This window comes from Peromyscus californicus, unplaced genomic scaffold, assembly GCF_007827085.1.
Source record: "Peromyscus californicus insignis strain IS unplaced genomic scaffold, ASM782708v3 Scaffold_1__1_contigs__length_55948999, whole genome shotgun sequence".
NCBI lineage: Eukaryota > Metazoa > Chordata > Mammalia > Rodentia > Cricetidae > Peromyscus > Peromyscus californicus.
Window position 1 is genome coordinate 52075885 of NW_026294492.1, and position 14274 is coordinate 52090158.

At 37.5% G+C, this 14274-nt stretch overlaps 1 protein-coding gene across 1 annotated transcript in view; it reads left to right on the plus strand.

Moving 5' to 3' along the window:
* Window positions 1–11468, plus strand: part of LOC128115853 (zinc finger protein 431-like) — a 30681-nt gene extending 19213 nt beyond the window's left edge. The window contains exons 2-5 of the mRNA XM_052746971.1: window positions 5746–5823; window positions 6789–6915; window positions 7111–7171; window positions 7913–11468. Of these exons, the coding sequence (XP_052602931.1) occupies window positions 5809–5823; window positions 6789–6915; window positions 7111–7171; window positions 7913–9557 (1848 nt within the window). The 5' untranslated portion in view covers window positions 5746–5808 and the 3' untranslated portion in view covers window positions 9558–11468. The remainder of the gene's footprint in view (window positions 1–5745; window positions 5824–6788; window positions 6916–7110; window positions 7172–7912) is intronic.
* The last annotated feature ends 2806 nt before the right edge of the window (window positions 11469–14274 follow it).

Consider the following 14274-nt stretch of genomic DNA (forward strand, 5'->3'; position numbering starts at 1 on the left):
TATGCCTAATGGCTCAGGCTTCTTGCTAGCTAGATCTTACATCTTAAATTAACCCATTTCTATAAATCTATACCTTGTCATGTGGCTCATGGCTTACCGGTATCCTTATATCTTGCTTTTCATGGTGGCGACTGGCAGCATCTCCTAACTCAGCCTTCTGTTTCCCAGTATTCTCTTCTCTACTTGTCTCACCTATACTTCCTGCCTGGCTACTGGCCAATCAGCATTTTATTTATGAACCAACCAGAGCAACACGTTCACAGCATACAGAGCGATATCTACAGCACTTGTCCCTGACACCAAAACAAAAAATGATGTCACAACCAATGAAAAAAAGAATACCTGCAAGTGGGTAAGGTACTTGCTTCTGAGCCTGACAACTTGAGTTCAATCTCCAGGATTGAAAAACTAATGATGTAAAAACTGACTCTTACGAGCTGTTCTCTGACTTCCTCATGTGTACAACACTTAACTCACCATGCATGGAGTGCAGGGATGTAGGTCAGGGGTTGTGGTGATATTTTGTTTGTTCTCTCACAAATAAAGCTTGTCTGGATATGAGTGTGTGGTGACACACACCTTTAATTCCAGCACATGGGACGAGGACACAGGAAGTGATATGGCTGGGCTGAAAGAGGAAGTGATAAGATGGGGTGGAGACAGGAGCTCAGCCCTTTCAGGCTGAGGATTTGGGGGAAGTAAGAGGTCTTTCAAGTGACTGGCTCCTTTACTGATCTTTTAGCATTCATTGTAGTATCTGGCTCTGGGTTTTTAATTATTAAGACCAATTAGGATTCATTCTACATCTGGTGCCCAACTTGTGGGGCATGAATTCACAAAAAAGCTGCTTGCCTGTGGCTTTGTAGCCACTGGCACAGGCTGGAGCTGCACATGGATGGAGTCACTACCCTGCCTGCTGAATTTTTGTTGTGGCCTTTCTACAGCAAACTCCAAAGCTTTGGGGCTCCAAAAACCACAAGACTTAGACACTTTCCCACATTCACCTGTGCAGATGGCTGGCTCTTTGACTTCTTATCTCCCAGTGAGTTGTGGGCTCTCCCAGGACCCCCTCCTGGGGATGCTACCACTATGTAGCTGCCTTGAAATCTGCTCAGGCTTCTACTCTTCTACACAGAAGCAGTAAGCTTCACATCTGAATTGTTATCATTGGCAGATTTTGTGAGACAATTGGGAATTCTAAAAGGGAGGAATTAGCTAAAAGAGAGTATTTTTTTCCCACAATAAAAAATGGAAACACTATTACAATGGAGAGTGTTAGGTCTCTGTATGATTACATGGTGCGTGGTTTGAAAATGGAAAAATTAAATGAGAGGATAATTAATTTAGATGGGATTTATGTAATGTCAATTACAAATATTATCTGTTTGATCATTTTTGTTTTATCATTAAAAACATTGGTTAATATGAGTGCCAGGGTAAAAGTCTTAGAAAAACTTATTAAAACAGATCATAGAGATATTCAGAGCCAGACAGGGGAATTTAAAGGAGAATCAATCTCACCATTGCATTATAAGGTTACAGAGGAACAGCCAACCTTAATTTATCAAGTAACCCTACAGGAACTGCCAAATATAGACATTCTCAAGGCTGTGTAAGAGCTGAATGGACTCCTGTGTAAATGTTGGATTTGAGGAGATTCAAGGAAGCAATAGTCTCATATGACATGCATTCACCTTTTGTGATGCAGATGTTAAACTTGTGGTCAACTTGTAATAGAATTATCTCTCAAGACTGGAGAGATTTGGTTACAGCAGTCTTGGAGGCTAGTCTTCAATTATAATGGGGAACCTGGTGGAAAGATGAGGCTCAGGGCAATGAACAACAAAGTAGGGCTAGAAGTATGGAAATCTCCTAAGAGCAACTTCTTGGAGAGAGATTATGCTAATGTAGAAAAGTAATCTCTATATGATGACCACACCCTGGCTTTATGCTATGCAACAGCTTTGAAAGCTTGAAGAAGTAGGAAAGAAATGGATTCATTTACTAAAGTTATGCAGGACTGAAAAGAAACCTTCACTGATTTCTTACAAAGATAGACCTTAGCATTAAATAGAATGATACCAAATTCAGAAGGTAGAAAAAAATAATTTGAATCTCTGGCTTTTGAAAATGCCAATGCACAATGCAAAAGTGCAATTAGGCCATTAAAGGCAAGATCAACACCCTTAGAGAAATAGATCCAAGTTACAGTCAATATTGAATCTCATAACCATGATGATGCTTGGATAGGACAGGTGATTTTCAGAAGTTTGAAGAAAAATCAAAATGTCAAGTCCTGTGGGATGGTCTGTATGTCAAATGTGTTTCTGGTGAAAATATGTGAAGGTATTATAAAGAACGATCACTGACCATTCATGTTGTACAAGAACAGGGCACAATAGCTGCTGATCTTTCAAAGGCACCAACAGCCATACCTTTAAAATGGTTAACAGACAAACCTGAACGGGTTGAACAATGACCTTTAACATCAGAGAAACTACAGGCCTTAGAATAGCTAATACACTAGTAGCAAAATGGTCAGCATGTTGAAGAATCAACCAGCCCTTGGATTTCTTCTGTATTTGTTATTAAATGAAATCTGGAGCCAGGTGATGGTGGCACACTTGGTAGGCAGAGACAGGTAAATCTCTGTGAGTTTGAGGTCTGCCTGGGCTACAGAGTCCAGGAAATGTGCACAAAGCTACACAGAAAAACCCTGTCTCGAAAAACCAAAAGAAAAAAAATCTGGAAAAAAATTTTTTTTCTATTTTTTTTTTTTTTTGGTTTTTCGAGACAGGGTTTCTCTGTGTAGCTTTGCGCCTTTCCTGGAACTCGCTTTGGAGACCAGGCTGGCCTCAAACTCACAGAGATCTGCCTGGCTCTGCCTCCCGAGTGCTGGGATTAAAGGCGTGCGCCACCACCGCCCGGCTGGAAAATTTTTTAATAAAAGTTTTTTTTTTTTTTTTTTCGAGACAGGGTTTCTCTGTGTAGCTTTGCGCCTTTTCCTAGAACTCACTTGGTAGCCCAGGCTGGCCTCGAACTCACAGAGATCCGCCTGGCTCTGCCTCCCGAGTGCTGGGATTAAAGGCGTGCGCCACCACCGCCCGGCTAATAAAAGTTTTTAATAAGGAGATTCAGCCAATGGTCTCTCTACAGTCTGTAATTCCTTTGCTTTCTCTGTTACATAAAGAATGGCCTCTATAGTTATCAATTTAAAAGATTGTTTCTTCACTATACCTTTATAAGAAAAATTTGCCTTCATGGTGCCTACTTATAACAAGTCTCAGCCTGTTAAGAGATATCAATGGAATGTTCTCCCACAGGGAATGTTAAATAGCCCTATCCTGTGCCAATGTTTTGTGTCAGCCATTGGAAATGATTCATAAGCAATTCCCTCAATCTATAGTTTACCATTACATGGACAACATCTTACTAGCTGATTCAAATGTAGATACTTTGGAAAGAATGTTTGACAAGGTAAAGAAAATTTTATTGTCTTGGGGATTATAAATTGCTCTTGAAAAAATACAAAGATTAAATTCTATTAATTATTTAGGATATAAAATAAGTCTACAAGAAATTAGACCCCAAAAGATGCAAATTAGGAGAGATCAATTGCAGACTCCTAATGACTTTCAAAGATTGCTAGGAAACATTTCCCATCTTCAGCCCACAATTGGAGTAGAAAAATCAAGAAATAATTAATTTATTCAAAACCTTAAATGTTAATAAGGACTTAATAGTCCAAGAGAATTATCAACTGAAGCTGAGAGAGAATTGGCTTTGGTGGAAAAGAAATTACAGGATGTGCACATGGATTGTTTGGATCCAGAGCTTGATTGCATTCTGGTTATTTTACCCTCTAAGCATTCTCCTACTGGAATATTAATGCCAAGTGAAGATATTATCTTAGAATGGATCTTTTTACCACATAAACAGTAAAAAATTAAAAATTTATATAGAATAGTCTCTCAGTTGATTCTACAAGGAAAATTGAGACTTCATGAATCCCAGTCACTGGGTGTTGAGTTAGTTTTACTGTTGGAGTGAGTTTTTGCTTTTTTCTGGTTGTGACTGCCCTGCTTCTTCTCTCTTGTAGGGAGAAGGTATTTAATTTCAATTTTTTTTACAATAACCATAGTTGCAAGACTTTTTAATGTGTTTAAATTTGTAAAAATTATGGAGTATTTATTAAAGTTATTTATGTTTTTAATGTGAGTTCTTATAAACAAATAAGAAAGGAATGTGCTGGGCAGTGGTGGCACACACTTTTAATCTCAGCACTTGGGGGTCAGAGTCAGGCTGATCTCTGTGAGTTCAAGGCCAGTGTGGTCTACAGAATGAGATCCAGGACAGGCACCAAAACTACACAGAGAAACCTTGTCTTCAAAAACAACAACAACAGCAACAAAAAAAAGAAAAAAGAAAAAAGAAAGAAAGAAAGGAATGGTGTGACTTGATAGTTTGTGTGCCAAGTTGATAAGTAGTCAATTGTACTGGCTAATCTTATGTCAACTTCACACACAAACTAGTTATCTGAAAGAAGGGAAACTCAATTGAGAAAATGCCTCCATAAGATCCAGCTGCAAGGCATTTTTTTAGTGATTGATTGGGAAGGGTCCTAGGTTCTATAAGAAAGCAGGCTGAGCAAGCCAGTAATTAGCACCCCTCTATGGTGCACTTTGTGCACTTTGGCTACTTCCACTGCCTCTGTGCAGCTATTCATGGCAAGTGTCTCAAAGCTTGGGTAACTCGACATCTAGTGGTCTTAAAATGCAACCCACTCTTCATTTTCACACATACAATGAACTATCACAGTCTCCTCACTGGGTCCTTGACTCTGTCAAACAAATGGCGCAAGAAAGCTGAACTGAGACAGAGGAAGAATCCATGACCTTTACGTTTTCTATCTTCTTTCAAGAAAATGTGACACATAGGCAGTGGAAGTAGCAAAAGTGCACAATGTGTGAGAAGTTGCAGAGAGAAAGAGCCATCTAAGCCCTTTGAAACTGAAGCCCCAGGTGCCTGACACAGACCTACAGAGTTTGGTGTTTGCCCTGCAGGTTTTCAGTCTTGCTGTGGTCCAATCTGTCCTTACTTCTTTGAAAAGAAAATGTTTATTCTGTACCTTTGTATGTTCTGTAGATATAATTTGCTTTTTGATTTTCACAAGATATCACAATCAAGGGACTGCCTTGAGTGTCAGAGGAAACTTTCTACATTCTAACTTTGTTGGGACTGGTACAGAATATGGGGGTATTTGAGGTTAGAATAAATGCACTTTGCATTATGGGTTAAGTGTGAGACTGTCATGTCCTATGTCAAAATGTTGTGGGTTGAGTGAAAAATCTCCCAAGTACAAAGATGTACTGGAGACTTTGTCTCTGGTTTGTGGTTTTTATCGAGGTGCATATGGTACCTTTAGGATGAGGGTCCTTTCTAGAGTAGGTTAGTCTCTGGGGATGGGTGTTGAGTGTTTATACCCCAACCACACTTGTCTTCTTTCTGTGGTTTAAAGTTAGCAGCCCTTTTCCTTCTCATGCATGGACACTGTTACCATTATAACAGGACCCATCCCTAATAACCTAAGGTAAATAGAAGCAATTGCATTTCCTTTCTAAACCACTATTCTGCTGTGATATTTTTATTTCTATAGTTTTGGCTGATGGAATTAGGTTTTATACATGTGAAGCATTTGCTTTTGTGCTGAGCTTTACCCACTTCTTTACTTTTTAACTTTGGCAGAAAGTATCATTTTTTTCCCCACAAAGATGGCATACATTCATGGCATTAATACTGATCTTCTGAATGATTGCATTGCAGGTGTGTAACATTCTCCATATCTTTATGCATGCTTTAATTTGGTTTCCTTTTTGAAATGTGTGCATGAATCTTTTGCTTATTTATATATGCATGTGTACCGTATGTGTGCCTGGTGTTCACTGAAGTCTGAAGAGAGCACTGAATTCTCTTGAACTGGAGTTACACATTGTTGGGACATCCAAGTGAGTGCTGGGGATTGATGCATGTCTTCTGCAAAAGCAATAAGTGATCTTAACTGTTGATCCATCTTTATACTCAACTGGGTTGGTCTGTTTGTTTTATTTTTTAGCATCAGCTTTACTTTACTGTTTTTGAGAACCCTTTTAATCTGTCAGTCAGTAGCTTATTAAAAATGCATTCCTTCACATGAACATTATAAAGCCTTAGAGTTTAAATGAGGTACTCCAATTTTCTGAAAGGAAAGTACATTTCTGGAGGGAATGTATAAATCATTGGTGGAGTTTAGAGTGAGCCCCTGCATGTTCTCAATTTTTTTCTTTGTTTGAAGCAGTGTCTCAGTATGTGACTTGGCTGTCCTTTAAAACTCTACGTAGACTCAGCCAGCTGAAAATCAGAGATTTGCCTGTCTTTTTCTCCTGAGTTTGGGGATTAAAGATGTGTATCACCATATCCATATTGTCTATCCTTCTTCGATGGCAGTAATTTTGATACAATTTTTCTGATGTTTACTCAATACTTTTGCTCTGTTTGCATGTTTCTTTCTATTTGTAATTCAACATTTCTCTTGTAATGCCATATACTATTGAGAGGGCCCAGAAATGAGACTCATGTCCTCCTTTTCTGTTTCCTTCTAAAAATGACTTTGTGATTGCACTTGAAATTCTGTGATATGAAATAAATTTGTTGAGTGTGCAGAATTATGGAAACGTATGCTCAATGAAGTGTACATTTACAATGCATTCAGTCTCACCATCTTTATCACATATTTGTATGGTAAATTTTAGGATGCAGTGACCTATGGGGACGTGCAAGTGAACTTCAATGAGGAAGAGTGGGCTTTGCTGGATCCTTCCCAGAAGAGTCTTTACAAAGATGTGATGTTGGAAACCTATGAGAACCTCACTGCTATAGGTACGAATGTAAGTTTTCCTTCACTTTGTAGTTTAAGGGGTAAGTCTTTCTTGGAGATTAGTGTTCTGTTGTGATTTTGACTGTGAAAGAGGAATAATGTTGTGAATCAGGAATGGTTCTAAGGTTCACTGAAGATAACTCAAATCTTGCATAATTCTCAATAATATATAATATATTTCTGATGTTATATTTTAGGCTTCAAATGGGAAGACCAGAATATTGAAGATCATTGTCAAAGTTCTAGAAGACATGAAAGGTAATTTTCTTGTGCAAGGTAATATGTTTGTGCCTCTGAACAAATTTCAATATGTCCTGCTATTTAATGAAAACTAACAGTGTAAATTACACAGCCTTGTGATGAATATTAAATTCTTCCAACATCAGATACCTCAGTTTCAGGTAGCTGATGTGTGCTTGCATGCTGTCCCTCTAAGAAACAAGACAAGGAAACAATGCCTTAACAGATGTTACCATATTAATCATAGCTCCCTGAGATCCATGTTGAGTAGAACTATTCATCCATTTAGTTTCATTCCTTTTTTTTTATCACTCTGGCAAAATGAGTATTCTTTTTTTTTTAATGCCCAATGCCATTTATTGAAGGAGGGAGGAGGTCTTAAATACAGGTTTACAGCACAATGGGAGAACCCCAGAGGGCAGAAGTTCGCTACTGATGTTTTACAGTCTTGTATCTAAGCTGTTAATGCCCAATATGCAGGATACACCATTCAAGTATTGTAAAGACATTCATATTGGTTATGGGATTAGGGTATGTTCAAGTCCTTCTATAAGCAAATTGTCCCTTAATTAAGCTAATGTTACTCATATACTTGAATAGACTTACCACAATTTAGTGATAGGAGCAGTTTATGAGACTTAAGAATGTTGTTGTGGTGGAGAAATATTAATCCCTATACCACACCTTTATGAGGAACAAAAAGTTAAACTATGTGAATGCAATGGGAAAACATTTTGTTTGTTATTCTTCCTTTAATAGGTACATGATTTGTCACCCTGGATACAAGCCATGTGAGCATAATGGATATGGAAAGAACCCCTGTACCTCTGTCTCTCCTGGAAAAAACTATGTAGTAGTTCCCACAATGGGAAGACATGGTGATGATAATACAAGTGTAGAATTATTTGGATTTCACACTTCAGTGGGAATACATCAACAACACACTTACACCAGAGAAAAGCCTTATGAGTTTAAGAAATATGAAAATTCTTTTGTCTGTCCTGGTTCACATTGCACATATAATGTGACTCATGTTATAGGAAAATGTTATGAATGCTACCAGTGTGGTAAGGCTCTGAGTTCTTCCAGTTCTCTTCAAAGAGGTGAAAAAACTCATATGGGAAAAGGATTCTATAAATGTGAGCAATGTCCCAAAGGCTTTAACCATCGTAAGTATCTTCAAACACACAAAAGAACCCACAATGAAGAGGAACCCTATGAATGTAAACAAGATGATAAAACATTTAGAGCCGATTCTTTGCAATTATACCAAAGAACTCCTTTAAAAACAAAACCTTATGAATATAATCTAGGTAGTAAAGATTTAGCATGTCACAGTTATCTTCAAGTATCTAGAACTCATACTAGAAAGAAACAGTATAAATGTCAGCAATGTGGAAAAGCCTTTGCATGTCCCAGTTATATTCAAATACATGAAAGAATTCACACTGGAGATAAACCCTATGAATGTAAACAATGTGGAAAAACCTTTGCATGTCCCAGTTATCTTCAAATACATGAAAGAAGACATACTGGAGAGAAACCCTATGAATGTAATCAATGTGGTAAAAGCTTTGCAAGTACTGGTGATCTTCAAAGGCATGGAAGAAGTCATACTGGGGAGAAACCCTATGTATGTAATCAATGTGGTAAAGCCTTTTCAGATCCCAGTAATTTTAAACAACATGAAAGAATTCATACTGGAGAGAAACCCTATGAATGTAATCAATGTGGTAAAGCTTTTGCAAGTAATGGTGATCTTCAAAGGCATGAAAGAAGTCATACTGGAGAGAAACCCTATATATGTAGTCAGTGTGGTAAAGCTTTTGCACGTAACAGTCATCTTCAAAGGCATGAAAGAAGTCATACAGGAGAGAAACCCTATGGATGTAGTCAATGTGGTAAGGCCTTTTCATATCGCATTAATCTTCAAAGACATGAGCGAAGTCATACTGGAGAAAAACCCTATGTATGTAACCATTGTGGCAAATCCTTTTCATCTGGTAGTGCTCTTCAAATGCATAAAAGAACACATACTGGAGAGAAACCCTATATATGTAATCAGTGTGGTAAAGCCTTTTCATGTTGCAGTTATCTTCAAATGCATGAAAGAAATCATACTGGAGAGAAACCCTATGAATGTAATCAATGCGGTATAGCTTTTTCATCTCGTAGTAATCTTCAAAGGCATGAAAGAAGTCATACTGGAGAGAAACCCTATGAGTGTAGTCAATGTGGTAAAGCATTTGCACATAAATATCATCTTCACAGTCATGAACGAGGTCATACTGGAGAGAAACCTTACGAATGTAATCAGTGTGGTAAAGCTTTTGCACGTAACAGTCATCTACAAAATCATGAAAGAATACATATTAGAGACAAATCCAGTCAATGTAATAAGTGAGGTAAAGCTTTGCACACCAGGCAAAGACTCCATCATTTTGGAGATGCCAGTACCATGAGATGCCCACCAAGACAATCAGCAGTGTTGAACTGGAACCATTCAGAGCCTAGAAGAGAACTTGTGTGTACTGCAGATGGCATAGCCAGAGAAGTGACCCAAGCCGTTTATAGTAGTGCCAAAGACTGTGAGTGAATCCCAGTCACTGGGTGTTGAGTTAGTTTTACTGTTGGAGTGAGGTTTTGCTTTTTTTTCAGATTGTGACTGCCCTGCTTCTCTCTTGTAGGAGAAGGTATTTAATTTTGATTTTTTTTTTTTACAACAGCCATAATTGAAAGACTTTTTAATGTGTTTGAATTTGTAAAAATTGTGGAGTGTTTATTAAAGTTATGTTTTTAATGTGAGTTCTAATAAACAAATAAGAAAGGAGTGGTTGTGACTTAATAGTTTGTATGCCAAGTTGATAAGTAGTCAGTTGTACTGGCTAATCTTATGTCAACTTCACACACAAACTGGAGCTATCTGAAAGAAGGAAAACTCAATTGAGAAAATGCCTCCATAAGATCCAGCTGCAAGGCATTTTTTTAGTGATTGATTGGAAAGGGTCCTGGGTTCTATAAGAAAGCAGGCTGAGCAAGCCAGTAATTAGCACCCCTTCATGGCATCTGCATTAGTTCCTGCCTCACAGTTCCTGCCCCATTTAGGTTTCTGTCCTGACTTCCTTTAATGATGAACAGAAATAAAGGCTTTCCTCCCCAGCTTGCTTTTTGGTCATGATGTTTCACTGCTGAAATGCTAAGACATTCTGTCTCAAAACATCCAAGAAAAGGGGAATGTGGACAGATGGCTCAGAAATTAAAAACACTGGCTATTCTTTCAGTAGACACTGTTTCAATTCCCAGAACCAACATGGAAGTTCACAACTGTCTGTAAGTCCTGTTCCATGGTATCCAACACCCTCACACAGACATATATACAAACAAAGCATATATGCATGTAAAATAAAAATGAATTAATTATAAAAAAGAATATATCACATTATGGAACTTTTCCTAACAATCTGGACTCATCTCTACTCAACTAAATCTTTTGTTGTCTTTATATACATCAAGAGAGCTGTGCTAAAAATTGCAATAAGAAGCAATGTTCAGAGTCCATTCAAAGAGGAATAGAAATCCATTCAATCCTTCAATGACCAAATATCATGGAATTTCATCACCTCCAAGTGATAGAGGACAGAAAGAGTAATGGCACATCTTCATCTTCTACAGTTTAATGACATATTTGGGAGTTGGGGATTTGACTCAATTGCACCGCTGCTGTTGGGTACCCAAGTTTGGTTCCTAGCATCCACATCAGACAGCTCAAAACTACTTACAAAGCCTTGTCCTGGATGTCTGTTACACTCTTCTGGCTTCCCTGGGAACCAGGTATGCAAATGATGTGGATGTGTGTGTGTGTGTGACTCCATATTTTTAAAATAGCTTTCTTTGTATATTTTTTTTCCTAAAATCAAAAAAATTTAATTTAGGTGTATGTATTGTCAGAACATGGTCCTGGAAAGGAGTCATTTGAGGGGAATTCTGAATGTTTTTTCTTAACACTGCAGTAAAGTAAAACAATAATCTTGTAACCTCAGATTCTTCAAACCATGGGATTGTTCTTGGAATATGGGTTTATGTTCCTCCCAGGTGTAGCAGATAAGTGAGTTGACTTCAGATTACTTTGTATTGATGCTGCTGTTATTCAATTAAATGTGTGAACTATTCTTTAGATGCCTGTATGGGAAAACATGTTTTTGTTCCATACAATGTATACAGCTTGAACTCATGAGAACTCCACTCATGTGTCCTTTCTTAACCCACAAAGTATAAATTGTCTGAGGCACTGAATAAAGTTATCTATTGTATGATACTTTAGTCCTCCTCATTTATTGACTCCATTCTGCCAGGGCCCACCACCTCTAGAGTGGTGAAAAGTAGCACTTGAACAGAAACCGGAAGTCAGCTACAAGTTAAGAGATTGATGACCCTCAGAAAAGGAGGTGAGTGAGAATGATGGTACAGAAACAAGGGAAGGCTTTGGCTTGTGTTGAGCTACTTCATTTTTTTTTTAAAGTGAAGAGCAGCACTGTATTAAAATCACAAATATTATATTCCTTGCAAATTGATTATTATTTTAACTCCTGATTTACAGAATAAGAAATTTTAGATGAAGTATGGGACAGAGCCCAAACTATTGAAAGGCCATATAAACAGGGGAACATTCCCTCTTCAATTTTAAGTCCTTTGGTTATTATCAAACTAACTAAGGAAGATAAGGAGGATATTAATCATGAAGGAGTGATAGCAAATTCCTTGAATGAATATAAACTTTATGATCCAACTTTAAAATTGGTAAAAGAGGCAAAAAGGTGATTTTCCTTGTTAAGACAAAATCAAAAGTTAAAATAGCATCACCTATATGTATACTAAGGACAGCTCATTCAACTCTCTCACCATACCCCTCTTTACATACTTATCCTCCATTTTCCAAAAATGACCCTGAGGCATTGGGTAAGTAATTTACTAATAAATCTAATCTTGAATTGTCTCCATTTTTGTGAAGATTTAGGAGAGCCTATGAAAATGTTGACTTCATTTACAAATTCCTTCTGGGCCTCATGAGGTATGATTGACATTTCTAGTGCAACTTCAGTGAAATCAAAATGTTTCAAAACTAATTATGTACCAATCAATCCATTTAAAACCCTAGAAGGAGAGATGGCATTGGACTGACCTCACATATTCTCTTGAGAGGCAAAAAATAACTACAGCAATTTGAATCCAGACCAAAAAGGCATTTGTATATCCTGTGGATCCTTTGTTTTCTTCAAAAGTACTTATTTACTCCACTAAATTGTCACCTACAGGTATTTTACACAAGTATAAGTCTTTGGAATGGATTTATTTACAACATAAGAAGGAGAAAATGCTACCAGCTTTCCTTACTCTTCTTGCACAATTAGTAAATTGGCAGCACCTGTTACCCACAAGTATATGGATTTGATTGTTGCTGTATTATATTATCCTTAGCTACCAATCAGTATTTAAGTGTGTTAAGGAACTGTATGAACTTTCATATCATTTACAGATTACTATGGCAAGATAGGGGGTTTCTCATATGACTTGAATTTGTGATTACAAAAATTGTCCAATCTTTTCCCATTCCACAGGCAGAAACTTTTTCTATTGATGGCTCATTCAATGATTGGGAAGGATTCATAGTCCAGATAGCCCCCAACAATCTCCCCTCCCTTGAGATTCATATACTGGACCACTAACTCTGGCAGAAGAGTTCTGCTTCACTAGAGGCCATGCTAGTAACCCCTTCCTGGGGCTTAATATCCTAGCCAACAATTTTGGCAGAAAACTTATGCTTTATTGGAGGTCATGCATTACTAGGAACCCCAGAGGCCACATAGGTACTTGGAACCCCAGAGGCAACATTGGCACCCAAAGCTCCAGATGTCATGCAAGATGGAAAAACCTCAGTGGAGACACCCTTCTGGACCTGAAGACTTGCTGGTCACCAGAACCACAGGCTACTCAGGCCAGGAGACCAGAGAGGAAACAGAAACCAAGGGGAAAACATCCAAAAAAAACCCCATCTAATCAAATCAGAAATCAACACCAAAACTGATAATAACTACAAACCCATATAACTAGAGGCAGCTTGACAAAATTAAAAATAGCCAGGGTAATATGTACCATCAAAGTCCAGCTATCCTACCACAGCAAGCTCTGTATATTCCAATACAATTGAAGAACAAGAAAATGACCTTAAATACAATCTTAAGAAGATGATAGAGACCATTAAAGAAGATATTAATACATCCCTTGAAGAAATCCAGGAAAATGCAAACAGGTGATGAAAATGAATAAAACTGTTCAAGACTTGAAAATGGAAATAGAATTAAAGAAAACACAAACTGAGGGAATCTTGGAGATGGAAAATATAGGTAAGTGGATGTAACTACTGACATAATCATCACCAACAGAATACAAGAGATAGAAGAGAGAATCTCAGACATAGAAGATATTGATATATCAGCCAAAGAAAATGTTAAATATAAAACATTCTTAACACAAAACATCCAGGAAATCTAGAATACTATGAAAAGATCAAACCTAAAAAACAGGAATAGACATAGGAGAAGAATCCCAGCTCAAAGGCTCAAAAAATATTTCAAAAAAATCACAGAAGAAAATTTCCCTAACCTAAAGGAAAAGATGCTATAGATGTACAGGAAACTTATAGAACACCAAATAGATTGATGAGAAAAGGAAGTCCCCTGCCATGTCATAATCAAAACACTAAATGTACAGAACAAGGAAAAATATTAAAGGCTTTGAGAGAAAAAGGCCAAGTAACACATAAAGTCAGACCTATTAGAATTACACCTGATTTCTAACAGAGACCCTAAGAGCCAAAAGAGCCTGGACAGATGTTTGCAGACCCTAAGAGACCACAGATGCCAGCCCAGACCACTATACCCAGCAAAACTTTCAATCACCATAGATGGAGAACACAAGATATCCATAAGAAAAACAAATTTAAACAATATTCATTCACAAATCCAGTCCTATAGAAGATACCAGGATTGAAACAAGGTTAACTACATCAAAGAAAACACAGGACATAAATGATTTCACACCATTAAAACCAAAATAAGGAAAAC